Source organism: Gobius niger (genome assembly GCF_951799975.1).
Source record: "Gobius niger genome assembly, chromosome: 6".
Lineage (NCBI taxonomy): Eukaryota > Metazoa > Chordata > Actinopteri > Gobiiformes > Gobiidae > Gobius > Gobius niger.
Genome location: NC_136857.1, coordinates 11,626,027 through 11,645,796, shown reverse-complemented (window position 1 = coordinate 11,645,796; position 19,770 = coordinate 11,626,027). Strand labels below are relative to the sequence as shown.

Genomic DNA, 19,770 nt, shown 5'->3' with positions numbered 1-19,770 from the left:
TGAAGCCATGGACCAACTCAGTTATTTTGAGACATTTCAGTCTCTTTGATGTTTTATAATTACAACAGATTGTAATGTTTTCCCACTGAAACCTTCATTTGAGTTTAATTGCTTCTCATTAAGTGATTTCTCTGTGATGGCGCCAGCAGGTGGATAAGCAATCAAACTCTGCCACTATTATGATCAGAAAACAGCTGCACTTCCCATCAGGAGAATTAGGCTGAAGGTGCCATAAATGCATCATAACACACATGCTGTATCCAAAGTGTATTTTACAGAACTTTCCCTAAAGCCAAACGCGCAGTCAGCAGCACTGGAGCCATAAACAGAGCTCGGCTGTTAAGCAGAGCTGAGCGATCTGTGGTCCCACGTCCAAAGGCCAGCCTGGGTCCCGCGCTGTCCTGACAGCAAAGCCTAAAGTTATGGAGGAAAAACAAACAGAAAAGCCTCACGAGAGGAGAGGGGTAAGTCTGCATAGTGTGAATGCAACTGTTGCATGGAATATTTCAATGATATGGAAATTTGTGACTCTCCATTTGATCTGGTTTTCCGCCTTATTGTTACAGTTGTGCTTTATTAGGTAATTAGTAAACAGGGCAGATATAAACAAGAAGCAGTGAAGAGCACAGGCCTCCACAAAGGTGCTAAAAAAAAGTTACTTTTTAAGTCGTACTAAGAGTTACTTCTTTAGTTGTACTTAGGCCAGAACTCCTTTGTTACTGCTTTATTTAGTGATCCAGTTACTATCACCATAATATTTTGGTTACATAAGCAGTTTATTACCTCTGCAGTTTCAATGTGTTTATGTAAAGTGAAGTACTGAGATGTCAGATACCTTAATGAAGACTTTTGTGCTGAGGTTTTTCCTTTTCTTTTTTTTTATGACAGAGATTAACCACAGTTCTTGCACTAGCTACTCTCATATCTGCATTTGGCTCATCCTTCCAGTACGGGTACAATGTGGCTGTGGTCAACTCTCCTTCCCGGGTAACTATACCCTGCCCCCTGGGTTTCAATCACATTCCTGTTTCCTGTTATTGATGACATTTTGAGGACTTTTCACCCACTCTGAAGATATAATATTTTGCCTGTAATGCCTAGACCCATAAGCACCAGATACTCACTAGTTACCATGACTGAATCTGCTTTGTTGTTGTAGTACATGAAAGAGTTTTACAATGCCACATACCTGGGGCGTTACGGCAGACCGATGGAGGAGAACTTCCTCACTCTGCTGTGGTCCCTTTCTGTGTCCATGTATCCGCTTGGAGGATTTTTTGGCTCCCTGATGGTGGCTCCTCTGGTGAATAAACTAGGCAGGTAAAAATACTACGTAGACAAACGTTTAGGCATATAGTAAGGTATAGTGTGTTGTGAAGTGTGCGTTATTTCACTATAACTTTTAATTGATCAGGAAGGGTACTCTCCTCTTCAACAACATCTTCTCCATTGTGCCCGCTGTGATGATGGGAGTCAGTGAGATCTCAAAGTCCTATGAGATCATTATTGTCGCTAGGTTCATTGTGGGCATTTGTGCAGGTATGACCAGTTACTAAGTCTTTAATAATCCTACATTATGCTTCATTCTTTTGCTCTCCAGTGTCAGAATGGGTCACTGTCAGTGAAGGCACATTCACCAGTAGGATTTGTTTTCCGGTGCACTGGGCAACATGAAACATAAAGTAGTAATATAATAAATATAATTCTACAAGGGCATGCCAAATATGATCATATAAAATAGGATCAAAATAAACAAGTTAAAATAGCAAAACTCTGTATAGACAATACATACCACAGGCAACGATATGAATGTGAATAACCACATTGTGCAACGGCACCATGTGGTTATTCACATTCATATGTAACAGGTTATTCAGGGTTCATGAGTCTGATGCCAGAGGGGAAGAGCTGTTTCTGTATTGGCCTTCAATGTTTGATAACTTAATGCATTGTGGGGCATTAAAAAGCAGTCAAAGTCATTACATACATTTTGTTTTACCAAAATGAAAGCCTTAAATTTAATTAAAAGTCATGAAATTAGATTCACACTTGCTTTAAATCTAAATTTATTTGATAATTATGACATCGACGATATCACAATCATGGTCTAAACACATTAATTTTGCAGTTTTAGCTGAAATTGACCTCATCTTTAGCTCAAAAGCGAACCCGTTTTGTCCATTTCTCTTTCCTCGGTTTGATGAAATGTTTGCAAATCTTCAGAAGTTAAAGGTGCACTATGCAACTTTTGCTTTCCCTCAGAATCAATTATTTTGGGATTTCTGGACAGTTTCTGGTACTGACCCATAAAAACAGCTGATCCTGGAGTATCATAAAGGCCACTATGAGGGAAAGCAAATGTGCCATGCTGGACCCATAAAGCCACTCAGTCGCTACAAGGTCAAATATACACAAATATTAAGATTTCTTTTTCACTTCAAAAGTTGCATGGAGCACCTTTAAATATGTGCCGATTTCTTTTCTGCGTTTGTAGCATTAAAATACTACCCGCACTCATCCTATATAGGCATTGAGGAAAGTGACGAAGTGAGGAAATTTAAGGAAATGCTTTGTATTGGAGGCAATTTGAGTGTTGAAATGGTCAGAATGAGTCCAGTAAAGGTGTATTAGATGTTAGTTGTTAATGGATGTCTATTTTACTATGTGGTGTCTTCACACTCATATCTGCTGCTAACACTTAACGCACCTGCACATCTGTAAATACACTCTGTTCTGTGTCAAATTGTTGTTCTCTTGATGATAGTTAAGTGTAATCTTCCTACGCATGCCCTTATAGTCTTATAATTTTAAGTTTTTATAGTTTTTTATTCATCTGTGTTATATGTTTTATATTTCATGTTGCACGATTGAAGCCAAAAAAAAAAAAAAATCCTAGTTGTGAACCTGTTCATAACAATGGCCAATAAAACAATTCTGATTCTGAAAAACAGCAAAGAGTCTCCTCCTCATGACATCCGTTGGTGAGTGTTTTGAGCTCTGGAGAAAGAGACATACTTATTACGCAAATGCAGGAATGAAACAAACCACACCATCAGTACCAGTTAAATACAGCAGCAAAACGTCAGCTTCATTTGGGCACTTCAAATATCACAGCACACGTAACTGTTTGAATTTTAACAGGACTGTCATCCAATGTGGTGCCGATGTATTTGGGTGAACTCTCCCCTAAAAACCTGAGAGGAGCCATTGGAATTGTGCCCCAGCTCTTCATCACCATCGGGATCCTCAGTGCACAGGTCCTGGGGATAAGAAACATACTGGGAAACAGCACAGGTAAGAGCTCGGATGCACAATGGCTGTTTACTGCTATAATAATTTTTCACAACATTAAAGTGTATTGTGTTATTGATTAACATTGATTACTGGCGCGGTAGGTTAAGGGTCAACTACATCCGAGCTACAAATTAGTTTTTTATTGCTTCACCAATCTCATAAGAGGGTAAGAGCAGAGCAATAATGCACCTCAGCACTTCTTTTATGTTCTTTTTACAACAGAATGCTCTTAACTCCATAGTCTGTTTTACTATTTTACTATTTTACTTATACAAACACAATAAATTCTAAGTGACTGGCCATAATATCATAGTTTGCCAAAAAGGTAATTAAAGTAAGATTTAAAACCACGCACTGGGTTTTTATTACGAGCCTTTATTATCAAAATCAGTGGTACTGAACTGGTGTAGAATCTAGATCTGCCTTCAACCTTAAAGGAACAGGCCACCGTTTTTACATACTTAGATATGTTATTACCTGAGTTTAGACGAGTTGATGCATAACTGTCTGGTCTTTGTGTGTGTGTGCTCAGTCCCGCAAAAAGACCAAAGATGTTGTTAGGATTTAGCGTCTAGCCTCTAGCATGTAATTAGAAGTGACCAAGCTCTTCCACGTTTTCCATATTTTAATACGATTATGTGAGCAGTTGCACGATCCAAGTATAGTTACACAAAATTAAACATCGATTTTCTGAGCAGATAAAAGGGGGTACCATATTGCAAGCTATAATAACACCTTAGGAAAACTTTGACGTCCACACCGTAATATCTTCACTCTACTGCCCGGATGTCAAAGTGCTCCTAAGGTATTATTACGCCTTACAATATAGTACCCCTATTTGTCCGCTTAGAAAATCGACATGTTTAATTTTGTGTGACTATACTTGGATCGTGTGACTACTCACCGTATTTCAATAGGGGAAACGTAGAAGAGCTTGGTCGCTTCTAACTTCACCCCCGTTTGGCCCCATAGAGGAGAGGAGGAGAGGCTAAATGCTATCTTTGGTCTTCTTGCGTGACTGAGCGCACGCGTAAAGACCAGACAGGTACGCATCAACTCGTCTAAGCTCAGGTAAGAACATATCTCACTATGGAAAAACGGTGGCCTGTTCCTTTGATGAAAATTTAAATTAATAATAAGAATTAAAAGCATTCTTAGATCAAAATACAGTATTTCCTCACAAAGGTCTGTTGATTCTTCCTTTGATCAGCTGCTAACTATGAAAAATGACCACAGCAATCTATTTATTTTTTCTGCAGAGATTTGTCAGTCAGTCTGGGTTCAAACATTCTCACTTGCCACTTTCATCTTTCAGGTTGGACTCTGATGCTGGGCCTCACTGCCATCCCTGCTGTGATTGAGCTTCTGCTGCTGCCATTTTTCCCCGAAAGCCCAAGATACATGCTCATACAGAGAGGGGATGAGAAGACGGCAAGAAAAGGTAAAAATACAAATCTACAAAGCGATATATACAGTATGCCGGATTAAGTGGCAACTTTCTCTGACATTAGTTGTGGAAGTTTAGTTATTGGATCGTCACCTGCCGGTTCAACACCCATTTTTAGGAAAGACATTCATTGCCTCCACTGTATTAATATGCAGAGATGACAACCTCTCTGCTAAAATTATAAAAGCATGGCAGCTTTTCTGAAGGCTTAATCTCAATTTTATGTTTTACTGGACAAGCAGGCTACCTAATTTAATAATTTCAGTATCATGGCTCCTCAGGACACGTTTTCTGTTCGAACTACATAGAAAACGTGCCTTCCATATGATCAGGCGACCCCTTGAAATGATCTCCCGTCCCCCCAATCCCCATGTTGAGAACCACTACACTAAACATCAAAGACTTGTATTTAATGTTTAAAAGATACATAAAGTCATTAATAATTCATGTTAATGGCTCACCTCACATATGCCTCAGTTTGGGAGTCTTGAACACCCTGATGATGGCCTTGTCTATCACCAAAAATGTCATCAAACTGGTCCTGTTTCCAGGGCTGCAGCGGCTGAGGGGCTGGGAGGACGTAGACGAGGAGCTGTCAGAGATGCACATGGAGGACCAGTCGGAGCGCGCGGAGGGCCGTCTGTCCGTGTTCGCGCTGCTGTCCAAACGCTCACTCCGCTGGCAGCTCATCTCAATAGTCGCCATGAACATGGGCCAGCAGCTGTCCGGGGTCAACGCGGTAACAGAGCTGTCTACTCACTCCGTCCTTGGCTCTGGCCTGCTGCTATGCCATGTTTCTCTGAACACACAGCCAGCTCAGTTTTGTACACTGATTAGTATTCCTTTTCTTTTTTCCAGATTTATTATTACGCAGACAGTATTTATGCCACAGCTGGCGTCAAAGAAAATGACATTCAATATGTGACTGTGGGAACTGGTGCCGTCAATGTCTTCATGACCATAGCAGCTGTGAGAAACCCATTGATTCATCTGTAGGCGACTTTTTAGTGAAAATATATTAAGCCTATTTGTTCCATTTCCTTAGGTTTTCATTGTAGAGGCCACAGGGCGACGTCTATTGCTTCTCAGTGGATTTGGGATCTGCTGTGCTGCCTGTGTGTTGCTGACTGTGGCCCTCAACTTCCAGGTACCACATGGGTTTGCGTTACTCTGGTGCCCTCTAGTGGCTGAAAGCGCAATGTGAAGTTCTAGAGTACAGTCCGGAGCTGTAAAATCGTTATAGCAGGGGTTGTGTGACATAACAACATTGTATTTCTGTTTGTTTCTGAGTTTTGCACCTGGACTGTGGCTATTACCAAGATTTGACTTGTGCATCTCTTCTTTGAGCATATTGGTCAATTGTTTTTGCTCACTCAATACAGGCCAGCTTAATCTTTAAGTACTGCACATATGTGGCTTAATTCTCTAGGCACTTGAGCATTGTCATGGGCTAATTATGTAGCTTTTTTTTTTTCTTTTACTGTATCATCACTTCAATCTAGAAAAATTTCAACAAAGCCTCTGGACTTACGTTTCACTCCGCATCTAGGGAACTTCCCTTATAAGCTCAATTTTGACTCCAGCAAAACGCTTCAGAGAGAGTAAGAGGGCGAAGGGAGAGAGATAGCTTTATGAATGTCGAGGGAAATGTATGTGCCAGAAGGAGTGATTTTAAAGACAAAAGTACACATATATATACACAGACAATCATTGCAGGCTAACTTTAACATGAGGAAGAGCAAAATGCAGTTTATTTTCTTTCGCTATCCCTCCTTGCTGAAGAGGGAAGAGTTGAACAGTCCAATGGCAACCGATATACAGGACAAGGACATGTTCCTGTAGGAGTCTCGTTTAAGTCCAAATACACTCCAGAAGATATTTTACACTTCTGTTGGTAGAGGCGCTTCTCAAATGGCTGTAACATTTCCACCCTGTCCTCAAGAGGTATGGAGGACTATGCACCTGGGACAGAGCTGTGGTCAAATTCCATCGAATTGGATGCCTCCGGATTTTGGGCACCATTTTTACCTCATCCACTACTTCATCATCTTGTGGGTGAGGTGGTCACCAACAACCAGCAATGAGGAAGCGCCGCAAGTTAACTATGTGGATGACTGATAATTTACATAGTTTATTGTGTCTCTACTTGTGGTCTTTTGTGTGTATTTGATTAAGTTGAACCCACGTCTGAGCAATATTTCAATATTTTAGGGGGGGTTTGGAAACTGTTTGGAAACAAGGTTTTTGCTACAGAAAATGCACATCAGTATATATATATATATATATATATATATATATATATATATATATATATATATATATATATATATATATATATATATATATTCATTTGTGAAGATGATGAAACCACAAAGTTTTGGCGCTCCAAGTATGTATTAACTCCCCTGCACTTACTCCAGTGCTACAGACAGACCACTGATGACTGGACGTCTGTTTCTGAGATCATAGAGTTGTAAAAGACTGACACGATGCTGAGGCATGAGAATCACTGACCACACACTCGCCTCTAAACCAGCCTGATGTCACCTGCGCATCACTGGTTTTACGCACTGGACAAAGTTAGAAGACAGCTTAAACCAGACTGATAGTAAACATTACAACCAGTAGCACACTGTCATTTATAAGTGATGATGCATACCATGGGATTTGGTAGTTCTTTTCCCTCTAAATTTGCACCATATTCTAAACTTTATTTTAAGACATAAGTAGTGGTGGTAGTAGTAGTAGTGGTAGTGGTGGTTGCGATTGGATCCTGTTTCTTGAGGCTCTATCCCCAGGCTCATTGCATAGAGTCACGGGCTGTTTAGTGAGTAGTAGATTTGACTCACTTGTCATATGCAGGTTCCCACACAGTCAACAATGCAATTGTCAGCTCACCTGTCAACTCACTTTTATAAAAAAAATAGGACTGCAGTATATCAGCACATAGTATGTAAGTCACGCTCACATGTTACAGTGTGCCAAAAACAGGAAGGAGGAGGGAAAGGATGTAGTTGTTGTAGTGGTAAAAACGCATGCAGTTTTTGCTTGATATTTTTTTCTGTTTCATTCAATATTATTTACTCAGTGGTTATAAACTTTGTGTAGGCCTATGGCTAGAGCTGGTATGGCCTGTGCCCACGTGCCCTCTGGCCACATCACACCATCCCTTAAACACATTTAATTGGCAAGCCAGGTGAGATCCAGTACCCGAAGTATGAACAGTATGAACAGTATGAACTAATTGGAGCTGAGCTTTAACCATCAACTTTATGGAATGTGGGCTTTGATTCAGCAGGTAGAGTGGTATAACCTCACAATGATTAAGTCAGCAACTCATGAGACATCCAGCACACTGTTGATCCTGTCCCAAGCTAGGATTAATGTAGAGAATCATACACCAGCACACGCTTTTTGAAAATCTTTAATTATGTATAAAACAAAACAATGCCCTTTTACATTTTTCTTTCAGTTTTTTTATTGCATTAAATTTGAAGCCTTTTCGTCAGCGTCTAATTGGTGTTTTGTTTCTAAAGGACAGCGTGACGTGGATGCCTTACATCAGTATCGGCTGTGTCATCATCTACGTCATTGGACACGCCATTGGCCCCAGTGAGTACGGCTTATTTACCCATACCCCATCACCTCTCCATTAACCCAAGTGATGTTTAGATGCAGCCAGACGTGTAATGATACATGTTTGACTTTTGAGCCTGAAGACTGATGGAGCGTCTGTAGTGTTATGGTTTTGTGGTTTTCTCTGTGTGCAGGTCCCATCCCGTACGTAGTCACCACTGAGATGTTCAGGCAGTCGGCGCGGCCCGCTGCCTTCATGGTGGCAGGTTCTGTGCACTGGCTCTCCAACTTCACTGTGGGACTGGTCTTCCCTTTTCTGGAGGTCAGTTAAAACAATGGGACATGCCTTTCAGTCATGTGACTTTTGTTGGTATGGCGGCCATTTTAAATACCGAAGTAGAATTATGCAGTATCAATCAGTATCAAACTGATTGACAGTGGCATTTTTATTTGCTTTTATCATTGTTCAAGAAGATAACAGTAAAAATACGGCCCCAGACACGCACGTTTATGTGAAGAAACCATAGAAATATATAGAAACCAGTGAGTCAGTGTTTAAGGTGCTCAAGACATTAGCATGCTACCGGTTAGCATTTCGCTTCAACAGCTCAGCTCTATCATCTCCAAGAAAAAGCCCTGAACCACACTCCAAACATCTAGCCTTGGATACAACATGTGACAGAGGTCGGAGCTGAGCTGTTACTGTAGTATTTCCTCAGCGTTCATACATGTGAGCCACACATGTGTGTATAGTGTTGAAGCCATTGACAGTTGATTGATGACAGTTTCTAACCGGTAGCATGCTAACGTCTTAAGCAGCTTAAACACTGACTCACACTGAGACTCTGTTGACATGACGAACTGTATAAATCACATAGATGTCTTTTATGTGTTAATTTAGTCTGAGGAGTGAAGCAGATCTTTAGTCAGTCCTGCTGTCGCTCGACAGACAGAGCTGCTACATCTGTGCCACATTTGCTGGTTATATCACATAAATGTGCGTATCTGGGGCCGTGTTTTTACTGTTGTCATCTTGAGCAATGATTACGAGTACATAAAGATGCCACTGTCAATCAGTTGTCTTTCATTTTCATCCTGAGTAGAGATATTGTCACATGTTGTAGTCAATGGCTGCTGGCTGCACTGCTTTTTGACCACGAACTTGGGGGCCGCCATTGCTCCGCCATTGCTCCGCCATTGCTGTAGTACCTCCATATCGCCACTAGGCCCCCATTGAAAAGCATTGGAGTTTAGACACCTTAAAAACAACTTTAACGCCTGGTTTAAAAAAATTTAACACTAGACTAGGCTAGATATTCCTACTGAGATAACGCTGGGTTATTTACATTATATGAAACCAGGCTGGTTTTCTTAATATGAATTTCGTACTTAATGAGGGTCGGACTGTTAGCATTGGAGCAGCGCGAGCTACACGTCACGCAAGGGCCGAGTCTACGGTGAAAATCCCGCCCGTATGTCCTTTTTAGGAACATGCTTCGTCAGAGCTGGTGAGGGGGAGTCTGTAAATCCGCCATGAATTCCCCCACGGCCGTGGTCATTATGGTAAACGGGGAGGAGTGAGCATAAGACGTCCATTTTTTTTTACAGTCTATGGTTGTAGTGCTGCATAGTTCTACTTCGGTATTCAAAATGGCCGCCGGAACAATGCGTGATGTCATTGGAAACGCATGTACCGATGTGGTAAGAGGGGTTTATCTTTGAATGCATGTAATTTTGAGTTCTGGTTTGAAGTACACTGGGATTTAGTTTTGTCTCAAGACCTTTAAAAGCTTTTTTGATACCTCAATGACATAACTCATCGATAGACATAACCTTTGTAGCCCACTATGGATCCTGTTTGTAAGCTTTTGTAGGTCCTTGAGTCCACAAATAATTAGTGCATCAGAAAGACTAAACTCTCAGCTTTAAACAGAGTGGTTTTCTCAAAGAAGAGGAGTGCAAAGAGCATGACTGTCTATTTTGCGAAAACGAAACAGCACAAAGATGCACCACACGAAAACCAAAAGCAACTCTCAGTCATTGGTATCCATCTTAAAGCCATAAACCACTTTGATGACAGTGAGCTTAACGTTTTATCTAAAGCAAAGATTTGATTTGTGAGGGGGGTGAAAGGAACCATTTATGTGAAAAAACATACAACATTGCCAGTTTGTTGATGTGAAATCTTCAATGACAACTCCTGTATGACTGAGAGTCTGCACAGACTTGATGTGGAATCCATTCTCGCTACTTAAGGCAGTGTTGATTATTGGTCATTTGTTTTGCCTTTTTTTGTTGCATTTTGCGAATAAACATTACTTTTTCTCTGTACCGTTTACTTCCTCTTGTTGCCTCACTTGTGTGGGATGGTAAGTGTTTGGGACACAAACCTTTCTACAAACACCTAAATCACCTTTTTATTTCTCGCAGCTGTTTCTGCATTATCTTGTCCTTTGGTTTATTTTCAGAGTGGGCTGGGCCCCTTCAGCTTCATCATTTTCTCTGGTGTCTGTTTGGCCACGCTCGTCTACATCTGGTTGGTGGTGCCCGAGACCAAAAATCAGACCTTCTTGGAGATTTCCCAGGTTTTTGCCAAAAGGAACGGAGTGGAGATCAAACTGGGCGACGGGGGGCTGCCCTTGACCCAAACTAAAGCAGGAGGCCCGGAAAGCGAGGAGGACAAGGTCACGGCCTTTTGAGACGAATGGGAGCATCACGAGGGAACAGGAAGTACTAGCTCTGACTGTCACAGAGGGAAAGTCCCGGGAGTGTTATATCTCTGTTCACTGCACATTAATTTATTCTTTAGCACGTAAAGAACTATTCTTTCTAATGTTTTTTATGGTTAATATTTGTTTGTATTGTATACCTTAGTTAAGTTAACCTTAGTTCTGCATTTGCAATGCTTTGATTATGAAACTAATGTATTATGTAAACATTCATAATATAATATTTTACGTACACATTTCTTATGTGATTAAGAATCTTTCATTACTTTGTTTTCTTCAGCTCTGCAACACTAAAATGTAAAAAAAAATGTAGGCAAAAGGAACTCAAACAATTTATATTAGTTTATATTAGTTCCTATTATTGTAAATTATCTAACTGTGGGGTCTGGTCTTGGTTTTGACCATTCTCATGTACGATAGATGTAATGTCTAAAATTGGCTTCTATAGTTCAATAACAAACCAAAACAAATGGAAAAAGTCATGAGTCTTTATTGACGGAGCAAAGCAATAGAAAATACAATCCATGCAGTAGTTAGAGTTATATATTCAGAATCAATTAGTTTTTCAGAAGCACGCACACAGTTAATATATATGACTTTTAGATGTAACACTAAGAATGTATACCGGTACTTTATTGGCTTAAGCCTCTGTCGTGGGCATGTTGTTTGCAGATTTCGTTAAAAAGTTACATTTTAGACACACAATAACAAAGAAAAACATATTAACATTTAAAAGTGGTAAACCACCACATCACAACATGAACCCAGTAAGAGTCAATCTTATAAAGTCGAAGCAAGACAACTGCTGGACGAACATATTTAAGTCTAGACTGTCCTGTTTTAACTTTACTACCTGGATAACTGAGAATTTACCTTGTAAGAGCATACCTGTATACAAACTGCACAACCTCTATGAGAATTCACTTATGTACTTATGTACACCTATATTGAGAACCCAACTGCACCCCTCCGTACAGACTCAGTGGAGTAGTGCCCCAGCTGAACACATTGCCTGCCACTGTACTGTTGCTCTCACAGGACTTTTGGTCTCTGATATCCGCTGTTGTCAACTCATAGTCCCACACATTCACATCCGTCATCTTCCCCACAAAAGCGTCCGAGTTGGAGATACCCAGCAGCCCATCCTGATCCTTCCCCAGAATGAACATCCCTCCCGGGCTTATATTGTACGCCTTTTTGAGGTACCTCTGCTCCCCCACCATCCCGTTCACCCACAGCTTCGCCCCTCCCGTGTTGGACGACCATGTGATGCAGTAGTTGACCCAGTCTCTGGACCTGTAGTTGTGCGGGAGGTTGACAAACTCATTGCCAATCCACAGCCCTACTTCGCTGCCTATGGTGATCATGAGTTCGTTTTCATTGCCGTTGCTAGAGTAGGACAGGGCAGTGTGGACGCCGTCCAACTCGGTGTGGACGTGCATGCAGACGGTGAAGTGGCCCAGGTCCATGGGCTGGGACAGACGGGCCAACGCGTAGCTGTCGTAGTTCTTCTCTTGGAAGTCCAAAACTGGGGGCAAGAAGCCACGAGAGTCTGGAGGACATAGAAGTGTAATAAATTTGATTGTGCAGGAATGTGGTGTCATATCACAAAGCATCATGGGATTTGCAACTGACTTTTTCCAGAGCAAACAAATTGAGGTTTTAAAAGGTAAAATACAGGAGTTACTGTTCATATTTGGACACTAACAGTGTGTTGGATTTGCCAGCAGTGACGGATTTGTTCCACAGCTCTTTCTCCACTTTTTATACTGTGTTTTTTACCCCAAACAGAACACCCAGTAGGTCATATTATGTACAACACTGACATTTGTAGAAAGTGGTGCTTTGCTTTGGGCTAAAATTGGCAGTTTCAGCCCTTCGTCTTTTTACAATGAAGAAAATTGGGCCTCCACCAAGCAAACTTGCCCGTACAGGTTGTATTTTAAGAAGGGTCTCACCATGTTTGGAGGGTCTGGAGCCTCGCATCCCGCCTGAAAGGAAGAAAGATTAACATTAGCAACTTATTATCCATAAATATTCTCCATTCAAACAGTCACCTGAATTCATTTGCTTCCCGATAGATGTGATCAAACCCTCGATCTTGAGTAGTTTTGACTCGATCTCATCTTGTCGACAAAATGCTGAAAAATAAACCGTATCATTCACATTATTTTAAACAAATCGATGCGTATTGCGTAGTTTACACACGTACATCCTTTGCCGAGTCGTGGGAGGAAAGAGGACTCCACCACGCGGTCATTCAGAGGCTGAGCGATCCTGTAGTCATTCCATAGGGTCTTGTTATCAATGTCCATCAATGTGCTCTCCAGTTTACGAATCTGAAAAAACCCCACAATGTTATGATTATCATCCACTTATTTACAGACACTGTGCATTAAGTTAAACGGGTGTCGCTGAGTATTTACCTGGTTGTGCGAGAGTGTGATGGGGGTGTCGAACACGGTCCACAGGATGCTCTCGTAGCAGGGCGGGGTGGTGAGTGACCCCTGATATCTGAAGAAATGGTTCATGTTTTCAGGAAGCATGGAACGCACGTCAATGCTCGAGATGTTCATGGCCTGACCTGAACAAGACAGTCAGATGAATCCAAGGACACATCACATTTTTGGTTTAGACTCTTGGTTGAGGAGCTTACCATAATATTTAATTTTGCCCAAGTTGTTGATGAAGTCGCTGTAGTAGGTGTTCTCAAAATGACCGTCCTGAAAAGACAAATGCAATTTGTGTTTGAGGCGGTTTGACATCTTGAGTATATACTGTAAAAGAGATCAGACAAACGGTTACCCCTGGCTTAATTTAAAGCTAGTATGTAGATTTGAACATGTTTACTTCATAACTAGGGACAGAAAAAGATAATGTGAATAAAATATTGATTAAAAAAATACTACACGCCATCCCTTTAAAGCAAATTAACATGCTATATCTCCTGTGATCCTTGTGTTTTTACTTAACTAGTTTGTCTGGTAGTCTGTGAAAATATTGGCCACTAAAACTATGTGCTTGACTTAAAAGGCTGTTTAATCTATGAGATCAGCCACACCTTTAATCCATAGGATTTAACCCCTGAACCCCCGCCTTAACCAAGCACATTTTCTCCAGTTCAGCTTTATCCAAATCTAAAAGCTTCTTGAAAAGATTACAGCTAAGACCTGCAAAACTGACTTTTTTTGTTGCGGTGTTGCCACATTTTTGTCATATTTTTTGTAATTGTTTTATTCATCATTGGGTTTTTTTCTTGCTTTTTGACGCTTTTCAGATTGTTTTCACTCTTTACTCGTGTCTTTGATCGTTTTTTTTTATTGTATTATTGTTGCTTTTCTGGCACGTTTTTGTTGCTCTTTTGTTACTTTATCATCCTTGTTTTCGTTAGTATCTTGACACTTTGTTCCAAAAGCTTTTAGCTTTGGGAAACTGGAGACAATGTGCTCAGCTCAGGTGGGGATTAAGAGGTTTATATTGAGAAAGTTGGGCCACAAAACAAAATCCGGAGTGAAATGTCTGCCAAATCAGCATCACCAACTATTCCTTACTCCGAAATAAAGATTACATTAGTTCTGCTCTGTATGAGACTGTCGCCTTCTCACTTCCATGTTGGCTGCTACAGTCCTCAAATACACTGCTTTAATCCCAATTTACACACATTTTTTCATTTATTTATTTTTTCCAAAATGTTCCATTGTTTCACTGTGCCAACTGCACTGATATTTCAAAGTTATGTAATTTGATAAGATGATATTCAAAATATCATTGGCTTTTTGATCCTCAAAATATGGCACCCTGCCATAAAAATGTTCTCTATTCAGTCCAGTCTCAATGGGTTGTTGTACTGGAGCGGATATGGAAACTGTCACTGACTTCAAAGGGCTGTGATTTATCAATAAACACTCATCCAAAGGGCTTTTGTAGTATGTGAAGCCCCGAACAATATCAGTTTCATTGGAATGGTTTGTGATGCTTCCTGTAATTAGTAAACCAAAGCACGGAGGTGAGGGGTATTTTGATAAGGATAATAGGAAAGTGTTGGTGCCAGCCATACTTCATAGAAAAAGGCCAGCACTGCCAGACCATCCGTCTTATCTCTGGCCTCTGTGAAGCTCTTGTACTTGTCAGAGTTGTAATGGACCACGTGGAGCTGAAATACATGAATTGCACAAGTTAAATTAAACATGAAGTAATTATATCAACTTCGATGACAAATATGTTGAGTGACAATAACACATGTCTGTATCTGATGTCTTTCATTTCCAAGATTAATATAGATCTGTTTAGTCATCTTCTTTTATTAACATGTTGGGGGGTTAGGTTTGCAGCTATGACTTTTATTGCCCTCAAAAGGTATTCACGCCAGTTTACAAAGGATTACGCATATCACAGGTTGTTGCTAGATCTGACAGGCAGACAACTACTTTTTTTGCTTTCATTTCTAATTCACTGTCCTCTCATAAGTTCTTATATTCTGCACTGTATAAACTGATGTGAAACTAACATTTTGTTTTGGGAAACGGTTTAAACCTTTCTTTAATGCACCCAGTTTAATGCTTGACTGGACTGACCCCTGATCTCTGGCCCTCCATGCTGTATACACTTCAATATGCGGCAGTCACACTCCAGTCCAGAAATCCACTGACAAAGACTCATGTGCAATCTTGGTTTGATGAAAATAAGGATATTAAACTGAGGAATGTCTGAGAGTACATTAGTTTACCTCTGCCATGTAGCGAATGCCGTCGATGGTGTGCTCAGCTCCACTGGCCTCCAGGTCCCAGCCGCCCCAGTGCAGGTGCATCTGAACCGCTGTGTACTTTCCAGGGAGCCCCTTAGTGATGGCCATGCTGGGAGGCAGGTCGATCTGAACTGAGGATGGAAAACATAAATGCTATATCCTCAGATAAAGTGCATTGTTTGTGTAATTGTGGGCTGATATGATTGTTTACACAACACTGATGGTACGAGTAATAATCTTCATGTGATACCTGAGTGCCCGTTGTTGGACATAAGGTAGTTGCCTTTCTGAGCGTCATATCCTGTAAGCTCCAGCTGGAGCATGTCTGGGTTGTGCCTCACGCTTCTCCTCTGGATGTCAATAGGAGATTGTTTCTTACCGCCACAGGCGGGGTACTTAGTGGGCCAGTGCATCTGGTCCAAAGCCCCCTCTGTGGGTAGAGGAAGGACAAGGAAATACCATGAACATCAAAGAGCATTAAGATGTTGAATTCTGAGCATAAAGTCTGAATTTTAAGTCCAAATCAAATATGAAAAAAGATCACCATTGGGCACATGCATAACTAAATATTTCCAAATATAAGAGTGAATAACATTTACACGTAATTTCAGGTCAAAACAAACAACAATACTTCTTAAGAATTTGCAAAATGTTTTGTTTATCTTCAGTTGTAAATGTAATGAGCTGCACATGTTGGTATTGAGCTCAAAACTGATTCACCCATAGCAGTTTGTATAAATTTTGTGTTTTTTTTTATGGTCTGAAAAATATTATTCATTCAAATTTATATTTTTGAGCCGTTGAGGTTACAATATACATTCAGAAAATAAGTTATTATTTCTCCTTTGTTTATAATTCGACTATTAACAACATGATGCATTACATTTAGTTAGTCTGACCCTGCAGAGTCTACACAGGTTTTTCTGGTTCCCCTGGTGTCCATCTAATTTAAGCATGACTTTTATTGCCCTCAAAACTATTCACACCGGTTAATAAAGGGTATACACATAGTCGCAGGTTGTTGCTAGATCTGACACACACACACGACTTCTTCTTTGTGGTCATTTCTCACAGAGATGGGCAAGTAGCCAAAATAGTAAAATAGTAAGAGTATTAACGCAAGTAGAAAAAGTAGAAAGTACTCGAGTAAGAATAAAAAACTACTTGGGAGATGCTGTGACATAAATTATGAAACAAAACATGTAATTGTGTGAAAGTTCTAGAGTGATGGTCTGTAAGTTCAAATGTAAGTATAAATAAGTAATATCAAATAATTTTGCAGTTCCTCCCTTATCTCTGATTTCAACCACTGATCAGAATCCCCATTGCCATGACTTTGATCAATGAGACGAGCTTTCTGGTGAATGGCCTGAATCACGTGCAACGGAACGCAGAGGAGCTTACAGGTCCAATCAGGAGGAGAAGGGTAAGGAGCGTCATTGTTAACTTTTAAAGTTCTCTCTCACTCTTTCTCCTTATTTTGCAATCAGACAGGCTGTGACTTTAATCTGTAAAGCACTTTGTGTTACACTTTAGGTGAAAAGCGCTTAACAAAGTAAAAAAAACACATCGATTTTATACATCAACGTGAGGCTTTTGCCACTTGCCAGATTTACTCACTGTGGAACGAATAACTATTTTTTAATCAAGTACAGATACTTCATTACTACAATACTTAAGTAGAAGTAACTAGTAAAGCTTTAAGAAGTAGCTTACAGTTACTTCTACTACTACTACTGCTACTACTAACACCACTACAACTACTACTACTATTACTTCTACTACAACTACTTCAAAAGGTTACTGAAGTAGGCCTACTCGAGTAAATGTATCTGAGTACAAACGCCTATGCTCATTCATAATCCTCTCATAAATAGTTTTAGGCATGTAGGATACCTAATATGTGACTTTGTAGATGAAAGATGCTAATGTTTATTCCCTTTAATCAAATATTTAAATCAACGCGCAGTGGTGCTATTCTAGCTTAACATGATGCTCAATATTGCACTTCAAAAGTCCTAAACCCACTGTACTTACCTGTGTAAGTCCAGTGGATCCCATCGTGCGGCAGGGCGCGTACGGCACCGAGGAGCAGAATGTAGAGCAGCGCGCAGAGCAGCTCCATGGCGCGGCTGATGTTTTGTGACACATCGCACCAGTTTGCGCTCCAGATTTAAACCACGAGGACCAGAGGGAGGTGTTGGTACATCACACAAGAAAACGCCCATTTTCCTTCCCAGAAGCTGCAGCGGTGGTTTAGCAGTAACCCCAAAGTCACCCCAGAAGCTCCTACGCACTTATCATGAGTCCCAAGTTTGTTGCATCGATGTCTTTGGAACAATTACGCACGAACAATGGTGCGCGCAGCCACAGCGCATTAGATTGGATTCTAGCGATGCTGGGGCTATGCTGCTTAACTGCAATCCAATGCAATATAGAACTAGTTAACACATCTCCACCTCATGTTTATTTATTGCAACAACATAGGGCCTTAGGGGGCACATTATTTCACTGAACTGAGGCTGAGAATCCACAGATAGACGTTCAGGTCACTCTGTCTATGCCACATTCCTCTCATCTGAATCATTTCCAAGAATATCCCTCATTTTCGTGAACAGTCCAGCCTCTGCTTTGTATTATTGCTTAAAACACTACATTTTGGGGAAAGCCCAGATGATACAGTCTGTGATATTCAATTCTATCTAAAAACACAGCCTCTTGTTTGCTGCACCAGCCACAACATGTCCTGATCTCCACCTACAACTGCCACAGCTGTCAAAGAGAGGAGTGTCACTGTACAGGAATAAAAGTGTATATTGCATCACTGGTGGCAAAACATTAATGACCTCAATCGTAGAGTAGGCTACCTAAAACAACACAAAACCAATTAACTTGTGGCACCAAGGACAAGATTGAGGCTCTCCACTTCTTAATTGTGTCGTGCTGTACAGGATTTATGTTGGCCCTCACTGAAAATGTGACAAATAAATAAAAACTAGCACTGTTTTCTCAAATTGTGTGAAAAGATATATTACTCCTACATGAATGAATGTAAGGAGGGTATATTGTATCAGTTGCAAATGTTTAATGTCCAATTATCAATCTAACTTATTCCCATAGATAGACTTTCCTTTACATCTTGGCCTGACCCTGGATGGTGCACTTGAGCTCACTTTATTATAAAACAACCAGGGGGCTTGGCTTGGTTTAAGACCTATTGTTCCAGTCATATCCTTTAGAGTTAAGAGTTTAGACCCTTCTCTGCCCCCGCTCCTGATTGATACCAGTTGTTTGTGTTTGCGCCATTGGAACCGGCGGGCAAATAAAGAGTCTTTAAACAGGCCCAGGTGGAAAAAGACTGTGCTGAACTTTACGAGTGCTGCGACACGAGACGCACAGTCCAGAGCTTGACATCATATTGTGGCTCGTGTTTCGATGCCTCTGAGCGCTTTACTTCAAAACGCTGCCTCTGAGAAATGTCTTCTTCCCTTGTAAATCACCGAGTTTATCTGCACCGAGAGGATCGTTTCTTAAGTTCAGGGCGAGTTTAATGATGGAATAACAGCAGCCAGGAGCAACTGAAGATTGACTGGCCATATTTAGTAAACTGAGTGTTATTCAACTGTATATTGTATTAAACTGACATTGTAAAGCACTTGTTGTTTCCTCGTAAACCTTTTTATGCTTCATTTTTGAGTAGTCATGCATTTTTAAAGTGTGTCCTTCACAAAAGCTTTCAGTGCCGCTTACCCCAGAGTTATAATACAATTTGATGATTTCAGCACTCAAATTGCAATCACTACAAATGTTTGTTGCCATAGCTGGTGGCAAATGCTCTGAAACAGTGTCAGCAAAGGAGGACTCCGTATATTGTATGCTCAAAAATATATAATACTTTGTCATACATTATAACAATACTGTGGGTGTATTAAGTAAATATAGGACCATAAGTGGTTTGACCAAAAAACTAAAATACCACA

General features: G+C 40.6%; 2 protein-coding genes across 2 annotated transcripts; one reads left to right on the top strand and one right to left on the bottom strand.

Annotated features, from left to right (window-relative positions):
* The first annotated feature begins 360 nt into the window (after positions 1-360).
* slc2a5 (solute carrier family 2 member 5) lies at positions 361-11,025 on the top strand. Its single transcript, XM_079559144.1, has 12 exons — positions 361-464; positions 889-987; positions 1,160-1,320; positions 1,415-1,539; positions 3,142-3,294; positions 4,610-4,735; positions 5,293-5,480; positions 5,600-5,710; positions 5,787-5,888; positions 8,278-8,353; positions 8,512-8,639; positions 10,786-11,025. The coding sequence occupies exons 1-12, from the start codon at positions 423-425 to the stop codon at positions 11,014-11,016; spliced, it is 1,542 nt and encodes a 513-aa protein (XP_079415270.1). The 5' UTR covers positions 361-422; the 3' UTR covers positions 11,017-11,025.
* Positions 11,026-11,862: 837 nt separating this feature from the next.
* On the bottom strand, positions 11,863-17,926 carry ca6 (carbonic anhydrase VI). The gene is made up of 10 exons (XM_079559270.1): positions 17,828-17,926; positions 16,041-16,220; positions 15,773-15,921; positions 15,104-15,199; positions 13,703-13,769; positions 13,473-13,630; positions 13,259-13,385; positions 13,104-13,187; positions 13,005-13,037; positions 11,863-12,598 (listed from the first exon to the last, which is right to left on the bottom strand). The coding sequence occupies exons 1-10, from the start codon at positions 17,913-17,915 to the stop codon at positions 11,979-11,981; spliced, it is 1,602 nt and encodes a 533-aa protein (XP_079415396.1). The 5' UTR covers positions 17,916-17,926; the 3' UTR covers positions 11,863-11,978.
* Positions 17,927-19,770: the final 1,844 nt, after the last annotated feature.